We start from the raw sequence: 21,310 nt of genomic DNA, 5'->3' as shown, positions 1-21,310 counted from the left end.
TTCAACTGCAGCTGTAAGGGACTCCCTTTACCTGATTTGGCTGTTAAGAGTTATAAAGAAAATAGTAAACTGTTAGAGTACACTGATACTATAATGGACCTATCTCATTTACACTTTTATAAGGTTGCAGACTGCAGTTTTGAAATCAAAGCCAATATTTGAATGGAATTTTTCCTCAGTATTTCAATCTTGTCACTGATATTATATGGCTTACAGGTTCTATACTTAGTGTACATTCGGTGAATGACATGGAAGTGCCATGGAGAAGTTATGCAAGTGGCACAAGAGGGCACTGGAGGTTTCACAGACAGCATGAAGACAATAATAGGGGATAGAGGTCACAGAAGGAGCATTTGGAAGGAGCATGGAAGGCATGGATAAGACCTATTGAATTTGCATTTCAAAGGATTCCCAAATCCGACTTCTCCGAGGAGTAGTGAAACCTGAACCATGGAGAAGCCAGCCCGACTCCACAAAAATTGTGAGAAATTTGAGATGTCTATCCCCTGCAATGGAACTGGCCAGAATCCATGAGCATAGAGCACAGGCTCACTACGTCAGGAGTCCTGTAATTGGACGCCATCTACCATTTGTAAATGACCAGAGTTGATCCACCTCTGAGAAAATCTAGCTCAATGAAAAACAATACCATCAGGCTTGGGAAGATTTGAACCTTTGAGGAAACTAAAACAATAATTGGCAAATGCAGGCATAAATCAGAGGAATTAATATTCGAACACAGAATCAAAACATGGAATGAAGCTTAGAGTACAGCATAATGTACAACATTGGGAAGGGGCTTGCAGTTTGCTGTGGAAATGTTTTAAAGTAACAAAATATATGAGGGGAGTGAAAAAGATAAATTATTACAGATTGAACAAAAGACAGAAACTGTATGTAGTAGGCCTATTAAAACTTAAATAGGAGCAGGAAATTTGTCAGTAAATATTTTCAATTTTTCTTAATGCGCAGTTCTAAAAACACTCAAGACACCCAACACACTAAACCAGCCACTTGATCAGCACAACAACTCGCTAAATTCCTCTGTCAACATCTTCAAACCCCATAGGATTTGAACCTCTGTCCCACAGGATTAACTGGGACCTCCAGATTACTAGTCCAGAGACATTACTGCTTCTCTACTACGTTACCCAAGCAGTGCTTCTCACCTTCAGTTAACTAGGTCATAAGTTCAACTTTTGTCTCCAGTTCTCCACTTCATAATTCTAGCTTTGAAGAAGTTTACACACCTTAGCATATTATAGTATATTAAAGATGTTGCATATATAAATTACCGTTGCTGTTTCAATTGTCCTAGCATTAGCCACATTTTGGGGTAAGATAGCTCTAGGTTTCCACTACTATGTAGCATAGTTAACAATTATGTTGACACCCCAATTCAGCTTTCTGTCTTACCAAAATCATCAAACAAGCCAGACATCAAGTAATCTCTGTACGGGTACTAGACAAGTACTGTTTGAGATGCTGGAGATTTTGTACAGGTACTGTGCAAGTTCAGTTGTCACTTATTCTGAGGAACCACCATGTTGGACAATGGATATCTAATATCTCAGGCATGCTCCATGGTCACCGGACATCCACACCCCACAGCCACAAACGCTAGCAAATGAGATATACCAGCCACTAAGAAGCCTCGTGCCACATCTCTGATCCACACATTGACATGCAGAAGCATTCTATGCTGCACTGGTAAAAATCCTGCAAGGCTACAGTCTGCTCAGGGTCTTGCACCCAGTTCATGGAGTAGAGAAGAACCATCTCCAGGTTCTTCGTGTCAAGGTCATAGCACTTACTCAGTTGATCCTACCTCGATGCTTACAGTGTCCATAGCATGTATTACCTTGCCTTTTTCACCTGTTGTCCCTGCAGACAGATACCAGGCTCATTTTACTTCTGTCTCGCCATTTAGTGCAGACCTGAAGGAAATAAGCTTGCCATGGTTGTCAGAAGGCCTCAGTTAAGGGAAACAACCTTCTTTCAGGGAATCTCAGCACTAGAAGTCAAGGGCAGCCTTCAATATCAATCCAGAGGCTTGGAAATAGTCAGTCAGCAGTCAGAGTCAGGATGCTCTCCATATAAGGGGAGAGGAGTTGAACATCAAGCAGCCCACAACAATCTTGACTCTATCTACCTTATTGGGGACTGTTTTCCTCTTGGAAATCGAGAGGGAGGTATTAAGGGAGACAAAAGTTGTAACACAGCTGTTATTTTTAGTGCATGTGGGGAGGTTTGGTAAAATAGTGAAGAAATCTTGATAGGCCTTACGGCAGAAAGCCCTCCAAAAACTCAACGCAGCTCAGACTTAGCCAAAGAAAGGTAAAATTCAGTGCAGATTCCTTATGTTCTCATCACATATGCCCACATATGTTTTAATGTATTTTTTTCTGTTTGGAAAGACATAACCACAAGGATCAGATAGAGGGCATCAATTACTTCCTATCCACGTTAATGATTTAGGAGGAGGGGGCAGGCTGTAATCCATACAAATTTGTTGACAATATAAAAATATATCTGAGAGCATATGTGATGAGAACATAAGGATATACATATTGACCTGCCTTTTTACATGCTGTCTCCACAGCTAGATTCAAGGCTCATTTTACTTCTGCCTTACCTTGCATTTAGCACAGACACTAATGAAGTACAAGTAAGTTAAAAATCACACAACACCAGGTTATAGTCCAACAGGTTTAATTGGAAGCACACTAGCTTTCGGAGCGACGCTCCTTCATCAGGTGATAGTGGAGGGCTCAATCCTAACACAGAATTCAGGGTAGTGAATGTCTGCAATTATCTACCGTAGTGAGTTGTGGAGGCTTAATCACTGAGGAGGAGGCAGATGAGATTATTGAAATATCAAGAAATTGAGAGCTACGAGGAACTGGCACAAAACAGGAGGTGAGGCCAGGAGCAGCTCATCAATTACCTGGTTGAATGGTGGGGCACACTTGAGGGCTGAATGGCCACCTCCTGCACAAATTCTTATGATTTTACCATCTCCAGCCTGGAAGGACCCTGACACAAAGAAATTCAGGGTATCACCCATTTTCATAGCCAATGAGGACTACAACAAAAGCAGTCATGACTTGAGAACCTATTGTCTGACGAGAAATTTTGAGATCACAACCCAGGGCTTTCTCCATATGCATGACGAACTGCTCTCACCATTGCCAATTCTGCCTACTATTCCAACTACAAGATACTTTCATAAATTCAACCAAAATCTATAGAGACTCACCAGCAACAAACTATTAACTGTTGCTAATCTATTTAAATCGCTCAGGTTTAAGAGTGTTTCTTGCTGCCAAATGCAGGTTCACCTGTACATACTTAGAGGCAAGTAGCTGCTGCAGCAAAATCAGAAACAGCAATGTTGGTGTCAATCAGTGTTACACATGGACTACCATCACAGTATGACTATTTGGCACACTTCTCCTGTGCACACCTAACACCCTTAACATTTCCCTCACCAAGATGGCATTTGGCATGAACCACACCAAAAGTGGATGCATGCAGTCAAATACAGTAATAGCTTCAAAATTACAGGTACTGGGGAGACAAATTTTGAGCCATTATTTAATGTTTAGATATCACTACAAAGCAAAGTTTTGATGTGTTCATAAGCAATAGAAGTGTCTCTGGAGAGAACAGCTCACTGGTTTGAAAGAAGAGCCAAACCTTACAAACAAATGAGTAAGTAGCATTCTCACTTCGACAACAAACGAGTGAGAGTTCAAGTCTTGCTCCTGAGGCCTGAACGTAAGACAATCTGACAATATAGTGTTGCACTCTGGGAAGGTGCCAGCTCAGTTAGACGTAACAGATGATACCTTTTGCAAAAGAAATGGAGTGTTCTCCCTAGTGTCTGTGATTATCATTTAGTCTTCAGATAACATCATTAAAAACAGATTATCTGATAATTATCACATTGCTGTCTTTGGGGCTTTGCTAGATGCAAACTGGCTAACAAATTTGCTACAGTGCACAGTGGTTAAATTTTGAAATGTACTTCAATAGCTGTGACTGTTTGGAACTTCATAAAACATCATGAGGGGCACAGAAAAAGTGAAATGCAAAGATCTTTCCCCTAGGTTTGGGGAGTTCAAAACTAGAGAATTTTAGGTTTAAGGTGAGAGGGGAAAGATTTAGACCATAAGACATAGGAGTGGAAGCAAGGCCATTCAGTCTATCGAGTCCACTTTGCCATTTAGTCATGGCTGATGGGCATTTCAACTCCACCTACCCACACTCTCCCCGTAGCCCTTAATTCCTTGCGAGATCAAGAATTTATCAATCTCTGCCTTGAACATATTTAACATCCCAGCCTTCACTGCGCTCTGTGACAATGAATTCCACAGGCCCACCACTCTCTGGTTGAAGAAATGTCTCCTCATCTCCATTCTAAATTGACCCCCTCCAATTCTAAGGCTGTGCCCAAGGGTCTTAGTCTCCCTGCCTAACAGAAAAAACTTCCCAGCATCCACACTTTCTAAGGCCCCCATTATCTTGTAACTTTCTATTAGATCTCCCCTCAACCTTCTAAACTCTAATGAATACAATCCCAGGATCCTCAGTCATTCATCGTATGTTAGGCTTACCATTCCAGGGATCATCCATGCTAATCCCCACTGGACATGTTCTAGTGCCAGTATGTCCTTCCTTCAGTGTGGGGCCCAAAATTGGACACAGTATTCTAAATGGGGCCTAACTCGAGCTTTATAAAGTCTCAGAAGCACATTCGCTGCTTTTATATTCCAACCCCCTTCAGACAAATGACATTACATTTGCTTTCTCAATCATGGACTCAACCTGCAAGTTAACCTTTAGAGAATCTTGGACTAGCACTCCCAGATCCCTTTGTACTTCAGCTTTATGAATTTTCTCACCGTTTAAAAAAAATTAGTCCATTCCTATATTCTTTTTTCCAAAGTGCAAGACATCGTATTTGTTCACGTTGAATTTCATGAGCCATTTCCTGGACCACTCTCTTAAACGGTCTAAATCTTCCTGCAGCCTCCCCACCTCCTCAGTATTACCTGCCTGTCCACATAACTTCATATCATCAGCAAACTTCACCAGAATGCCCCCAGTCCTTTCATACAGATCATTAATACATAAAGTGAACAGCTGCGGCTCCAACACTGAGCCCTGCGGGACACCACTTGTCACCGGCTGCCATTCCAAAAAAGAACCGTTTATCCCAACTCTCTGCCTTCTGTCAGACAGTCAATCCTCAATCTGTGCCAGTAGCTCACCTCGAACACCATGGGCCCTTACCTGACTCAACAGCCTCCGTGAGGCACCTTATCAAAGGCCTTTTGGAAGTCTAGATCGACAACATCCACCGGGTTTCCCTGGTGTAAACTACTTGTTATGTCTTCAAAGAATTCTAACAGGTTTGTCAGGCACAACCTACCCTTACTAAATCCATGCAGATCTGTTCTAATCTGACCAAGAATTCATAAATTTCATCCTTAACAATGGATTCTAGAATTTTACCAACAACCGAGGTTAGGCTAATCGGCCTATAATTTTCCATCTTTTGTCTTGATCCTTTCTTGAACAAGGGGGTTACAACAGCGATTTTACAATCATCTGGGACTCTCCCTGACTCCAGTGACTGTTGAAAGATCACAACTAACGCCGCCATTATTTCCTCAGCCACCTCCCTCAGAACTCTTAGGATGTGGCCCATTGGGGCCAGGAGATTTGTTAATTTTTAGACCTTTCAGCTTTTCTAGCACTTTCTCTTTTGTAATGGTTACCATACTCAACTCTATCCCCTGACTCTCCTTAATTGTTGCTCATGTCTTCCACTGTGAAGATTTAAAAGGGAACTGAGGGGCAACTTTTTCACATAATTCATTCCATATATGCATCACATGCTGTCAGAGGAAGTGGTAGATAGAGGTACAGTTATAACATTTAAAAGACATTTCAACAGGTACATGAACAGGAAAGATTTAGAGAGATACTAGTCAAATGCTGGCAAATGAGACCAGCTTAGTTTGGGAAACCTCGTCAACATTGATGAGTTGGACCAAAGTATCTATTTCCATGTTGTATGACTCTATCTAAACTTCTGTCCAAATGCAACACTTCTAAGATGCTAACAACCCTCCAGTAAAGAATAAAGTTAAGTATCAATTAGTAAATCTTCAAAGCTTTGCTGCACTTAAAAATAATACTGGATCAATCATAATCCTATTCCTTAAAAAATATCTTCTATGAGAGGTAACACTGAAGAGTGGCCTGGTACATTTTGAAAGTAAACAAGCCTAAACCTCAAGCATGATGTTTTGAAGGAAATTAAATGCATATTGTTTAATTTAATGCAGAAGATAAAACCATTCATTAGACTATTAGCATGCTTTTATAAATCTTCTGGTCGTTCATCTAGACAGTGTTGGTCAATCCTCTAAACAAGTGATTTCCTTCAGTCTGCGAAATGCTGCTCCTTTGACTGTTAGGAGAAAAGGGCTACAAATGTGCAACTGAAATATGTGAATTTATAAACTGGCCAGGCCAAAATCAACAAAATTGCTACTAGATTGCTTTGCTGAAAGGATTTTTAAGGTAAATAACATAAATAAAAATTTTCAGAGGATAATAAAATTGGTGTTTGTTCTGTGTGCAAAACTTTAACATCAGTTTTAATCAAAAAAAAATTATCCCTTACACATTTGAGATAAAGTAGAACAAAATTGTTTGTTATTATAATGGAAAAATTTCTGGCTGTAACAGGCTGCTCCTTTTGAGGCACTTTAGGTGTTTGAAGTGATCTCTTTGAATTCCAGGAGGAGCAATTACTGTTTTATATGCTGTTGCAATTGTTTTGGAACTTTGCTGCCAGAGGAAGTGGAGGAGGCTAGTACAATTGCAACATTTCAAAGGCATCTACATGGGTATATGAATAGGAACGGTTTAGAGGGATATGGGCCAAGTGCTGGCAAATGGAACTGGATTAGGTTGGGATATCTGTTCGGCATGGACGAGTTGGATCGAAGGGTCTGTTTCCGTGCTGTACATCTCTGACTCAATAAGGAAATTTCAGACCTTGTGTTTTCGGTTTCTTTTCTAAGCATGCTGAATGGGTTGATGTAATTGTTGGAAACTTTTTTTCCCCGTAATGCTTCAGCAACTGTTTGGTTGAAGAGTCATATTGTAAGATAGTGAATGCACAATAGAACAAAGCAAGTTAAAAAGTTCAGAGCATGGCCTATATTGGACACCAACTGGGTACATTGCTGATCTCCACTCCTGAATAGCCAATGTGTTGGAACACAAATATCATGTACTTACTAAGATACAATGTAAACATTCTTTCAAAAGATGAGGAGAAAAGGTTGAATCCTATCAAAGTTTAAACCTAGGACCTTTTATATTCCAAGTCCAGCGCAGCTCTACGTTAAAATGGTTAATGCTGTTTCATTAACCAAGCAAAGGAGATTTGGAAAAGAGGTTTAGTTTATATGACAATCAGTTGCTTTCTTTTGCTAAAGTAAGTATCTAAATTAAATTTCCCTTATATAAAAAAAATTCACCTGGGAAAACAACTCATAAATGCATCCTGCTCAGAGGAGGCAATTCACCATGGCAGCTCTGGGAGAGCGGTATATAATTAGTCCCACTGATATTCTCTTTCCTTGCTGGCCAGGAATTTTCAAGTAAATAGCTGATTCTCTTTAGAAAGGGACAACAGAATCTGTTTCTGCCACAGAAATTGCATTAATAAGTCACTACATAAAAACTTCTCTTCATTTTCACAAGCCATCCTGGAAATACTCAACAGGTATCTGGTAGCACCTGTGGAGAGCTTTTGCATTTTTGCTCTTTTTTTAAAGTTTTCAGCAGTATTTAACTTTTGATTTCTTCATATCCATCCTAGTTTCTCTGCTAAAATCTTTTAACTCTGCTTTCTAGCTTCTGACCTTTCTGCCAATGAGAGCAATCTTTCCCTAATTATACTTTCAAAATCATTCATAACTTTGAACACCTCCTCTAAATATCTTATAACCTTCCTTGCACCAAGTGTCTCATCTCCCTCCACAAAAGTCTATCCTCACCTGCACAAATCTGGGAAGCATCTTCCACACTCTCTTTAAGGCCTAAAGAATGATGCCCAGGATTGGACAAAATTCTCTACATGAACATATACTGCATGATGATAACCATATGCCTTAATACAAAAGGAGCTGGCCAGTGAGATGGAGAAAAATACAGACAGCTAAGTTATATCCAAAAGACTAATTTATTGGTCTGCTATAACAAGCTGAAAGTGATGTCAATGTAGCAAAGACAACTCTGGACTTGTTTTAGATAGTTTCAAAATCAAAAGAGTTAAAGGTAGTAAATTAGTAAATAATAGAAGTATATGCAAACAAAAACATAGGCTTGAGGGGCAGAATTGTCTAAACCTGCTCCTAGTTCTTATGTTCTTAACAAGAGGGCAGTACCCAAGAACATTTTGATTGAGGATACATTACCGAGCAAGTACAGTAAAAATGCATAAAAAGCTGCAAAGTGAAGCCAAAATATGGGAATCTTAATGAATAAGCCAAATAGTACATATAACAAACAGAAATAAAATATGTAGGATAATTTGCATATTTATAGCACCTTTCACAAACTCAAGACATCCCAAAGCACTTTCCTGCTAATTATATATCAGTGAAATGTGATCACCGTTTTAAGAAGGGAAATGTGATAGACAATTTGCACACAGTGATGCTCACAAATAGAATTGAGATATGAGAAAATAACCCGTTTTAGTCGTGTCAGTTGGAAGATAAATATTCACCAGGATACCGAAAGCAATTAGCTCCTTTTCAAATAGTGAAATAATTAATCTAATGGTGTTGAAGGCCTCAGGTAAGTATTTCATCAGAAAGGAGGCACCCTCAAGTGGAGGTGCAGCACTTACACTGTGTTACAGTACAGATCGTTTTTAAAAAGTAAAAGCAAGCATACAACCAAAAGGAAATTAGAACTGACCATGACAGTACAACTTAAACTAATAGGAACAAATTCTTCCAATAAGACAAATGATCCTTGACATTTAATGGCATTACCATTGCTGTTATCACCCAACATCTATATATTGGAAATTATTATTGACCAGAAATTTAACTTAACCAACAATACATAGATACTGTTCTTACAGAGATGTATCAGACACTGGAAATAACACAAAAAGACATTTCACTGCCTGATTCCTGAAAACCTGTCCACCATCCCAAAAAAGAGAATTCAGGAATGTGAAAATATACTCTTGCCTGAACGAGTGTCACTCCAATAATGAGCAAGTAGTTCAATACTATCAAAAGCAAAACAGCCTTTTTGATTGGCGCTCCAACCACCAACTTAATTATTAACTCCTTCCACCATTAATGCAGTGGGAGCAGAATGACCCATCTGCAGGATACAGAAACACCTTTTAAAACTGCAAGTCCTTACCTAACAACACTACAGGCAGCCTATACCACATGGACTTCAGTGGTTCAAGGATGAGCATAGGCAGAAATGCTGATCTTAAAAGTATTTGCATTCAGCAATGAACAGAATGTAAAGGATGTAAACTGAGTCAAAAGTAGGAAAATATTTTAAATAAATTGTTTTTTCCCACATGTATTTGGTAAATAAAGGAGCATTTTATACATCATAATACTTCCTCCTAAATTTAATGAGTTTGATAACGTTTGCAAAGTTTAAAAAATTGTAAGGATCTGATAACACAAATGAGGATACGGATGTTCCACTACAGTGGAATTATGTCAAAATCCTTTAGACTGAAAAGGTGTATATCATAATGCTTTTTAAGGAAGGTGAGAGAGGTGGACGTTGGAATTATGGAGCAGTTAGCCTAATACCTGTTGTTACAAAATTGCTAGTGATTGAACACGTTGAGAATTTGCAGCTAATCAGAGAGCAAGCATAAAGGTTGGTCATGCTTGACAAATGAGATTTTAATTTTCGGAACAATTAATAAAATAATGGCATGTAATATCTTTGGATAGTTATTTCAGTTGACTGACAAAAAACATTTGATTAGAGTACTAGTGTAATAGAAAATGCTAATCTTACATCAAGTAAAACCTTGCTTGCAAAACAAGGAAACATTGTTACATATAAAAAAGATACAGTATTTACCACATTTTATGATTAAGGCTCTATCCCAAAATGTTTTACAGCCAATAAAGTACTTTTGAAGTGTAGTCAGTATTATAATGCAGCAATCATTGCAGGCAATTTGTGTAAAGTTCCACAGATAGCAATATTATTATGACTAGGTATTCTATTTTTTATGATGTTGGGTAAGGACAAACAGTGGCCATAACATAGGTAGAATTCCCAAGTGCTTCTTCAACATAGTGTCATGCACACCTTCAAAGCCATGATTTTATAAATGAAAGACAGTACATCCAAAAGTCCCTTTATCCCTACCTTCAGCAGAGTGCCACCCTAGATTTTATACTCACAAATTTCTGCTTTAGAGGCAGGAGTGTTAAATATCCATAAACTATTCATATAAAAAATAATCAATGCCTGGACTCGACCTCTGGAGAGGATAATGGTAACTAAATTTAAGAAACTTAAAAGAGGGTGTGGCTGGTAAATCATATTCTCATCGGGATTTACTCTTGAGTAAAAAGGTTAAAACTGAAACAAAGATTTGCACTGGCAAGTTAAATATGCTGGCATTACCTTCAGCCCAGCAATGTTTTTCTTTAGCAATATTAATCTTTATTAGAATTTTTTTCCCCCAAACTATTTGAGAAGCTAAAACTCAGCTTAAATTATGAGTTGTCATTGAGCGATATCTCCATCAAATGGACAGTTCAAAGGTATCTTACTGTTGAATTTTAGTTTGAACCAAAAGACACAGCATTTTTTTCAATGGTATTCTTTTTGCAATCTCGTTATTTAGATCTGGACAGTTGTTAAATTTTGGCCGAGTGGTCAATTAAACATTGATTGGTCAAACTACTCTTATCAATTAGTAGGCAACATTTTAAAATCTAAGAAATATTCAAAGGAGACACAAATTATGGATACAATAATTCTCACAAATGCTATCATTGCGTACTGTTTTCTTGCTCTGATACTTACAGAGTGTTGAATATGTACGATGATCCTCTGATGAATGGCACATTATCCAGCTGATGCCATTTCCCAGCCCCGATGCAGGATAACAGCCAAGAGGTACACGTGCACAAAATAGGACAAGAGGCATTTTGGGATTCAGTATTCTCAGTGGTGGTCTGCATTAGACCAATATAAAGATGTCTACAAAGCAGCAGTATCACTATGATATGGCCAACTGCCATATTTTGTACCCTAATTAGTGAACCCACACCTGGGCTGCCGGGCCACTCGGTGCCCGCTGCCCAGAAATTTGATGTCCAGAATGTGGAAGGATGAACTTACAACTGGATGTTTGGAATGTGATCTTAAATAAGGTCTGGCACACAGTGAAGAAATCCCAAATCTTAAAGCCACGTGGTGGTTCCTCTGTGCCCCGGTGAAGCCACCTGTTGTCTGAGGCTTGAGACGTTGGGCCCTGTGGGATTGCGACCTGGAACGACAGAGCCACAAAAGGGAGGCCTTGACGCCTCGGAGGTCGGAGGGCCCTTGCCTCGATGAGCGAGCCCAGGCCTCCCCGTCCGCGTCTGGGAAGCTCTGCCCCTCCTTGACACCCGTGTTGGTCGCTCACACCGAGGCCTGGCAGGAGGATATGAACCCCGCAGGCCCCGATGCAACTAACACCATTGATGCCATGTGCCCCCCCAAGTCACTCTCAGGCGCTGCTCCCGATTGATGTCCACCCGGTTACCAGGCACAGCGTTCCTTCCCATTGTGACGTCTCCAGCCTTGCCCCTTTGCGTCAACCTGGCAGTGCAGGAGAGCAGACAAAGCCAGCAGCATTGAATCCCACTCAATGGGCTGGGACAGATGGAAAGACAGGACTTTCATCCCCATCCTTCACACTGCTGCTGGGAAGCACCTGCTACTGCTTTAGTCCGCACCTTCCGTTATTCATGAAAAGGTCCAGTTCTTATCTCGCCGAGCAGTTGCAGTTGAAGTTGAAACATTCAGCTGTAGGCATACAAAAGGAACATTTTATTTCACAGAGTTCGACAAATAGTCCACAAGTCATTCGCAACATGGCTCACAAAAGACAACATACTGTAGAGAAATCACCGACCTTTGTAAGTATCATACCAGTAATTCTTCCATTTTGGGGAATTTGTTCGTCGCCTACTTTCCCATTTTGTTCTGTGTTGACTCCTTACATAACTGAAGCTCAATTTTCTTCCTCGGTATGACATCTTCGCGAACCGGCAGCTCAAATATTGGAGCATCCACTCATCGGTGATCCCCCATCTCTAAAGTTGTCAAATTCTTCTCTGAACAGCATAATCTTCGCTGAAATGCGAGAGAAGAAAACACATGCTCTGTGGCGTTATACCAGGGATTTCTGTCCCTCAGTGAGCAACATGCTCTCTTGCCATCGACTGCACGGTAGATATCGTATTGTCGGCATTGTAAGTGCGAGGAATCTAGCACCTAGATCAAATCTGCAATGTTGCGAACTCAATTATAATACTCAAATAACCAAGATACCAATACTCAAGAACAGAAGACTCTCTCTCAAAATTCCCTTGTATTCAATCACTGTATCACGCTATTAAACTTATGCCTCACATTCACGATTATTAGACCAACAAGACCAACAATACCAACAACCCAGATCTCAAACACAGACCACAACTATTCCCAAATTCTCCAACCGTACTGGACACCATACAACACAAGATACAAGATGTCAGCAAATCCTTTCATTCATTAGAACAAGTGTTGATTATCACAGGCAATGGTAGCACAAAGGCCATGGCAGCCAGCAAATGATGAAGAAGCAGCGTTACGAAAGCTAGTGCTTCCAAATAAACCCGTTAGACTATAACCTGATGTTGTGTGATTTTTAACTTCGTACACCCCAGTCCAACACCGGCACCTCCAAAGCAAGTCTTCAGGTGTTCTTAACAGTTAATCCTCTCTGGGTTTTATGACACTTATTGCACTTCACAGTTTGCGAACCAAGATGCTTTTCGGATCCACTTTTCTCTCTCTCCACTCCAATTCTTTCAATGGAATGGAGAGAGGAAAGTTCAAGAGGAAAGTAGAAGAATAAATCATCCTTTGGAAGTTGGAGCACAGCAGTAACTTGTCCATTGACGCAAATGCGCCAGCAACCAGGGATCATCGATTTAAAATAATTGGTGAAAGTATTAGAAGGGAATTGAGATTTTTTCGCACCCCGTGGGTGTCTTTGAAATTTACTGCATTAAACAGATGCTCGAGGCAAAATCCTTCTTTATATTTAAAATTTACCGAAATATATACTTGTTATAATTTACAGGTTTACAGATTAAGACCTAAAATTTTGGATTAAGCTGGATAGCTGTCTTTTCAGGCGTAACAATGAGTTTAATGGTCCACTTTGGAACATAAAATTATTTATGTAGGACATCTTGGATTCTGGGAAAAAGCCAGCACTAGTGAAAACGTATTGTTCTCATTCTGCCTCACTAGCTGTAGAGTAGAAATGGACTTTTCTCCTACCACACTAACCACCCTTTTTTGATTGGGAACAGGATAATTTATCCCTAGTTTCCTCAATCGAGTTAAAAAACGCATTTCGCCATTATCACATTGCTGCTTATGGGACCTTACTGTGCATTCTAACAGCAACTTACGTTTCAAAAGCACTTCCATTACGTTGAAACACTTTTAGGCATCCAGTGGTTATAGAGGGTTGTGCAAATATAATGTTACATTGCATTTAGAATCCTAAACACTACGGCTGTTTTTTATTGCTTAATTCCAAAATGTGTTTTTCAAGAGGATTACTACAAAGAGAAGGAAGCTGCAGATGTAAAACAAAGTGCAAGACTGATTGGATATAACACCTAAAGGTGCTAATAAAGCTTTAAACAAATTGGACTGTGATCTCTGATGACTACAAAAATAACAAAGGGCTGATAGCTCCCCTGCTCAACAGAAAAACACTCCCTGCAGATGATGTCCCAAGCCAGAAGCACATTTTATGTTTTTCCCCCTTTTAAATACACAAGGACAGGGTTAAAAAGTCAGTTTTAACTCCATTGGAATGGACTGAGGGGTACTGAAAGTTCCCATGTGTACCGACCTGTATTTGCGTGTTAGCATGCTGTGAAGGTCACAATCAAAGAGTTATTATTTAGTTACCCTGTATTGTAGGTAAAGATCCCCTCTAACTAAAAATCCTGCAAACTAGTTTTTTGAAAAAATCAGGACAAAGACATTTCACTCAGCCTCCAAACACGAGAATCTCAAAAATCAACTATCAATGCCAATGCTACCAATAATCCCCAGTGCAATGGCCGAAATATTCAACCATCCACTCTACAAACAAATTAAACACTGATCTGTATTTTTTTTATTGCTTGTATCATTTTGGACTCACCTCTTAGTGAGTGGTGTTTACTTAGTGAGTAAACATTTAGTGGGCGGCACGGTGGTTAGCACTGCTGCCTCACAGCGCCTGAGACCCGGGTTCAATTCCCGACTCAAGCGACTGACTGTGTGGAGTTTGCACATTCCCCCCGTGTCTGTGTGGGTTTGCTCCGGTTTCCTCCCCCAGTCCAAAAGATGTGCAGGCCAGGTGAATTGGCCATGCTAAATTGCCCGTAGTGTTAGGTAAAGGGGTAAATGTAGGGGAATGGGTGGAATACGCTTCGGCGGGTCGGTGTGGACTTGTTGGGCCGAAGGGCCTGTTTCCACACTGTAACTAATCTAATCTTAATTCTAAGACGTGTGTATATATGGAGTGTTAACATTTATGTAGTAATAAACTTGTAAATACACTATAGTAATGAATGCATTATTTTTCTTAATTTAAAGAAAGCCTGGTTAAATTGATTTCTTACAAAACATTGAATTGAATTTATTGTCACGTATTATTAGTTCATTTGGGGAATGGTATTCATAAGGAAAGGTATTCTACTCAAATTAACTTCGTTGGAACCAACCAGCGAATACAGATCAGGAGCAGGTTCCACTGTCCTCATGCAGGACATCAACAGCGTGGTTATTCATGTAAAACTGTAAACATTTAGGCAGTCTTGCCTGGGGTCTGGTCATTTTCGCTGAAAACAAATATACGTTCCTGACATCACTTGGTTCAATATGGCAAATACCAGTGAAATCAAGACTGAAGGGTAGTGCCCTTGAAGGCAGGTCATAACACAATCCACACTCTGGATTGAGGCTGCAGAAGGTGATGTAGCTCAGTAGAAGCTATGAATGGTGCCCTCCTTTTCTCTGCCAGTATCCAGTATCCTCCAAACATTGAGACAATCCTACAAGTCCAGTCATAACAGCAAACAATGGAAGTGCATCTACTGAATTAAGTTTCCCAGTCATAATACACACAAAAAACCCCAAATCTACCATGCTGCCTGAACTAAAATACCAATCAACATTATATTTTTGAATATCCCATGATGTTACTGAGAATGGGGGGTTTGAGTTATAAAAATTAGGCTGGATGGATTGGCACTTTTTTCACTGGAGTGTAGGTGGTTGAGGGATGACCTTAGAGGCTTATAAAATCATGAGGGGCATAAAGTGAATAGCAAAGGTCTTTCCTCTAGGATGAGGGAGTTCAAAGCTAGGGAGAATATTTTTAAGTTGAGAGAAGAAAATCTTTAAAAAGACATTGTTGGAGAAATTAGCCCAATAAATTTGAGATTGCAAAGCACTGTTTGAAGTGAAATTAACAACAGTTTTTAGTACAGCAATGTCACGGAAGAGAAATTGACTAAGCTGATACAGCACAGACAGTCTGTCCAGGTAGCTGAGAATTCTCATCCTCAAGCTAACGATGAAGCCAGGTTTTATAGGAATCTTGTGCAATAAGGTTAATTAAAATGGGGAAAGATACAATGCTTTTGAAAATTAAGTAATCCAGTTACAATGGTAATAATTGAAAAAGTTATCGGAAGAATGTCCTGATTTTCGATACAATGTAACATCCTGACGGTATCAATGAGTTCTTGATGGGATCAGGAGATTCCAGCTTTCTTTGCAGGTAGGTGAGAATGTCTCTTTTGAAACAGTAAGGTGCTTCCATTGTTCCTGTCCTTGGGAACAAGGTCCTTAGGTGCCTCTCCGTCTGACCTGTCATTTGTGTGGCTTTGGTATTGCTGTGTAATGAGATTGCCCTCGGGGCTTTGGGACAGCTGTGTTGACTGGGTATTGTTAGTTTGTTTTGGGAAGTGTATTCCCTTGTCCGCGAGTGCTGGCTTGTTTAACTTGTCAGCCCGTTTGGTCACTGCTGGTCATTCTAGGTGTTTCTGGTATAGTTTTGCCAAGTTTGCTTTCCTATGTTCTGTATGGGCCGGCTATGGTTAGAGGGTGGTTCATGTGTGGAATGAAATGCCAGAGGAAGCAGTGGATACAAGTACAGCTTAAAAGACTTGCGCATAAGTACAGAGATAGGAAATCTTTGGAGGGATGTGAGCCAAAAGCCAGCTAATGGGACTAGTTTAGATTCTCTACAGCGTGAAACAGGCCCTTCGGCCCAACAAGTCCACACCGACCCTCCGAACAGAAACCCACCCACACCCATTTACCTCTGACTAATGCACCTCACACTATGGGCAACTTAGCATGGCCAATTCACCTGACCTGCACATCTTTAGTTTGGGAATATGGTCAGCATGGACTAGTTGAACTGAAGGGTCTGATTCCATGCTGTATGACTCTATTAAGAAGAAAGTCTTTCCTCTTGGTTAAGTTAATCACTTACTGTGCAAACTCCAATTATGCTAACAGTCTTGGGCACCAAATATTAAAGAAAATGGTCGAACACGAGGAGCAGGATGCTAATTTGAACACTATTCAACTGAGCGTAGATGTCCCCTTTTTAGAGAGACATAATTAATAAACAACCACATAAATGCATATTGGAAATCTTGTCAATTGTATCCAGCCAATTGCTCACCTAGATTTTGGGAATGTTCAGTACAATTTATGAATGGTAAATATGAATATTAAACAGAACATACTGATAAATGTCAGTGAAGTGACACCTGCCAAATTAAGATGTTAACAATTTGTTTATTTAAATTGAATGATTGTTTTCATTTTTTCTGAAGTTGTTACTGTTAACTAAAAAGTATGATGCTTTTTAAAACTGAGTTTTAATGCCTGGTTGTGGTTAAAAAAAAAATTGGGCAATAAACCTGAACAAATTTAATCATGAAAGTGTTTGTAAAGTTACTTTCCAGAAATGCATTTTTTATAGTTTCTTGACAACTGCTTGTTCTCAAAGAGCTGTTTTGGGGTGAGGAAAATCTCAGCTCCAGCACAACAGATACTTCCTGCAGTCAGTAGTACTTCATAGTGTTTGTGGATAAATTTTATTTTTCAAACTTAAAAGTTACAAAGTGTCACACATACAGAATCACCATCTTCTTGAGTCTTCTATGCAAAGGCAGGTCCTTGTTGTTATTCAACAAATGACTACTAAAGTGCCAGAACGTTTACTATGGAGAAGGTGAGAAGTAGGACCCTAATCTAACTCAGCCAGAAAGGGGAACAAGCCCCATTCTGTGCATTGTTGGTACTAATCTGACCCACGTCTCACTAGTTAATCAACTCAACTAACCAACATTCCACATGGGGAATCAACTTGTGCAAATATACTGCTGTGGAAAAAAAAACTTTAAAACCACTGGCATATTGCAGGAATACAATGATGGTTACCTGGGCAGTATTTTCTACATTCTTTGTAGAATTAATATCTTCAGTGTAATTATAAAAGTAAATTGTCAGATCATTAATGACAATGTGTGCTTCCAATTTTTCAAAAGCAATTTCCTAGCTGAGATTTAACAAAGTTAACACAATGTTTATGTCATGCATTTGTCCTCAAAAGATATCAGAAGTTCTTGAAGGTTTTAGTGCCTTCACGTATCCGTGCCTTCCACACTGGCTGCAGTAAAACTCAAATCAGAAAGAATCTCTTCTTGTCCCTCATGTTCAAATTGACTCATTGAAATGTCATTTACCTGTTAAGAGAAACAAGTCCAGAGACTTATGTAAGCATACTGCAAAATTGAATGCTGAAATTTAAATATTTCTCAGAGCAGCAGTAATTCCCTATCCCTGCTCCCTTAAGTGGATGAGTCAGTAGAATATCCATGTTGAACAGCACTTGGAGAAAGCACTAAGTACTGAGCCCTTGCAACCCTGCATGCAGGACTTCAGTGTCCACAAGTAAAAATGGCTCAGCAGCAGCACCATCACTGACCAAGCTGAATCCTAAAGATAGCTGCAAACGCGGCTCTGTAGCAGGTGGTGAGGGAAATCGATTAAAAAAACTTCCAAGGCAATGAACATCTCTAACGAGAGAGAATCTAGCCATCATTCCTTGGAATTCACTTGCATTATCATGAGGGTTACCATTTACCAGAAATTGAACTGGATTAGCTATTTAGAGAGTAGTGAATCTATGGAATTCTCTGCCCAAGGAAGCAGCAGAGGCAGGTTCATTAGATTAGATTAGATTAGATTACTTACAGTGTGGAAAAGGCCCTTCCGCCCAACAAGTCCACACTGACCCGCTGAAGCGCAACCCACCCAGACCCATTCCCCTACACCTAGCACTACGGACTATTTAACATGGCCAATTCATCTAACCTGCACATTTTTGGATTGCGGGAGGAAACCGGAGCACCCGGAGGAAACCCACACAGACACGGGAAGAATGTGCAAACTCCATACGGAGAGTCGCCTGAGGCGGGAATTGAACCCGGGTCTCTTGCGCTGTGATGCAGCAGTGCTAACCAATGTGCCACCGTGCCGCCCACTAAATGTATTCAAGACACAGTTTGCATGGTAGGGGAATTAAGGGTTATGGGGATAATGCAGATGGAAGAGTTGAGATAATGGATATAATCTTAATGAATAGCCGAGCAGGCTCGACAAACCAAATAGCATACCCCTATTTATATTACTATGAAACTACGAATATAGAATACAGAGCAGTTCAGAGATTAGCAATCTATCAAACTCTCACTCCCAAGACCCTTCCACCATTTGTAAGGCAGAAGTCTGGGGTATACTGAAACATTTCCTTTTTGCCTTGATGAATGCACCTCCACCAACATTCAAGGAGCTCCAGGACAAAGCACTGGGTTATCACCATATCCGCAAACATTCACTCTCTCCACCATGACACTCAGTACCATCCATAAGATGCACTGCAGAAATGCATCCAGATTCCTTAGACAGCACCTTACAAATGTATCATCATTGAGAAGGACAGCAATTACTTCTGAAGCCACTGTCTAAAAGTTCCACTCCAAGCGACGCATCATCCTGACTTACAAATATATCATTATTCCTTCAGTGTCACTGGGTCTAGAACTCTCTTCCTATTGCACTGTGGGTCCATCCACAGCCAATGGACTGCAACGGCTCAAGAAAGCAGCTCAACATCATTTCTCAAAGGCAACTGGCGATCAGAAATAAATGCTTGTCCAGCCAGTGACATCCACATGACATGCACGAATGAATTAATACATATAAAAGAAATTTTATTGTATTGTGATAAAAAAAGAAACATATTTTCCAATTTTCAAAGACATTTTCCAATCTTGATCTACCAGTGATTGTACCTGCAGTTGTGTTTGAAGTTCATCCTCTGTGAAACAGTCAGTTTCATTGTGTTCTGAACTCCATTGCAGAGACACCTTCCCATTCCCTACAAGAAACAGAAAGGAAGGGAAAGTTAAATCTACAGTTGCTGGAAAATAATAAACAGCATCTCAACATAAGATTCAATGAATGCAAGAAAATTAAGGACAAAATTAATTATTCCATCACTTTCATCCTGTCAAAGTTATGCCATCAGAAGTAACTCAAACAAGTATCAGTCAAAGAACTTATAGGAAATGATTCTCCAACCCCCAAAGAGAACTAGACCTGCTCTATGAGACCAGTGGGGGTTAATAATTTGCTCAAATTTCCACATACCTTCTATCGCTCAAATTATTTTCCACTTAGAGAAATCGTCCTTTTAAATGCTTGCATCAAACCTGCATTTACTGCAGTTTTTAAAAAAAAATGTTCATTTAAAGCTACTCAGAAGGTGATGGCAAGTTGCTTTCTTGAACCACTGCAATCCATGTGGTATAGGTAAGCTAAGTGCTTTTATAAAATGGTTCTAAGATTCTGACCGAGCAACAGTGATATAACCCATAACAGTTTCAATTCAGGATGTTGGGGGACCACAGGGAACCTTCAAGTGGAGATATTCTGAAGATGGTTGCTTGTCATTCTAGCTAATAAAGGTCACAGTATTGGAGCTGCTGTCAAAAGGGGTGTAGTGAGTTGCTGCAGCACACTTTGTAGATGTTATGCCATACTTTGAATTATGCACCAGTGGAGGGATAGAACTGAACAGTGTGCTAACTGGGTGGGCTGCTTTGTCCTGGATGTTGAGTTTCTGAGTGTTGTTGCAATTGCACACATTTCATCACACTCTCAACTTGTAGTTTATGGATAAGCTTTGAGGAGTCAAGAGATAATTAATTTGCCACAGAATTCCCAGGATAATGGTAAGGTCAGGGCATTGAACATAGAGAATTCAGTATTGAAATTCTGTTGAACCTCTAGGGGAGATGGTTAGATTCTTTCCTGTTGGAGATGGCATTTCCTGGCAATTGTGTGCATGAATGGTACTGATTGGCTCAAGGCTGAATGCTGTTTTTCAGCATGGAATTCTACTAACATTTGTTTGCTTTTTGAAAGCAATAACCTTCAGTGTCATTTCAACACAGTGTGGCATGGTGGGTAAGTGGTCAGCACTGCTGCCTCACAGCACCAGGGAGCCAGGTTCAATTCCTGCCTTGGGCAACTGTCTGTGTGGAGTTTGCACATCCTCCCCGTGGTTGCAGGGGTTTCCTCCAGGTGCTCCGGTTTCCTCCCACAATCCAAAGATGTGCAGGTAGGATAAACAGGCCATGCTAAAATGCCCCTAGTATAAGATGCATTAGTGGGGTAAATATGGGAAATGGGTCTGGGTGGGTTACTCTTTGGAGGGTCGACAAACATGTTGAGCCAAAGGACCTGTTTCCATGCTGTAGGGAATCTAATCTAATCTAAACATCTACATAAAAACAAGCAGACATAGATACAGACAAAGAGAGACTGGATATTGCAAAGACTTAGGACTTTG

The 21,310-nt window shown here is 40.0% G+C and overlaps 1 protein-coding gene across 2 annotated transcripts in view; it reads right to left on the bottom strand.

Moving 5' to 3' along the window:
- Window positions 1–21,310, bottom strand: part of LOC140465891 (uncharacterized) — a 242,398-nt gene that overhangs the window by 213,793 nt on the left and 7,295 nt on the right. For both annotated transcript variants that reach the window (XM_072561793.1, XM_072561794.1), the window contains exon 3: window positions 19,749–19,834. In XM_072561793.1, the coding sequence (XP_072417894.1) occupies window positions 19,749–19,834 (86 nt within the window). The remainder of the gene's footprint in view (window positions 1–19,748; window positions 19,835–21,310) is intronic.

The sequence above is a fragment of the Chiloscyllium punctatum genome, chromosome 42, assembly GCF_047496795.1.
Source record: "Chiloscyllium punctatum isolate Juve2018m chromosome 42, sChiPun1.3, whole genome shotgun sequence".
NCBI lineage: Eukaryota > Metazoa > Chordata > Chondrichthyes > Orectolobiformes > Hemiscylliidae > Chiloscyllium > Chiloscyllium punctatum.
The sequence above is the reverse complement of the archived record's forward strand: the minus strand, read 5'-3'. Positions and strand labels throughout refer to the sequence as shown.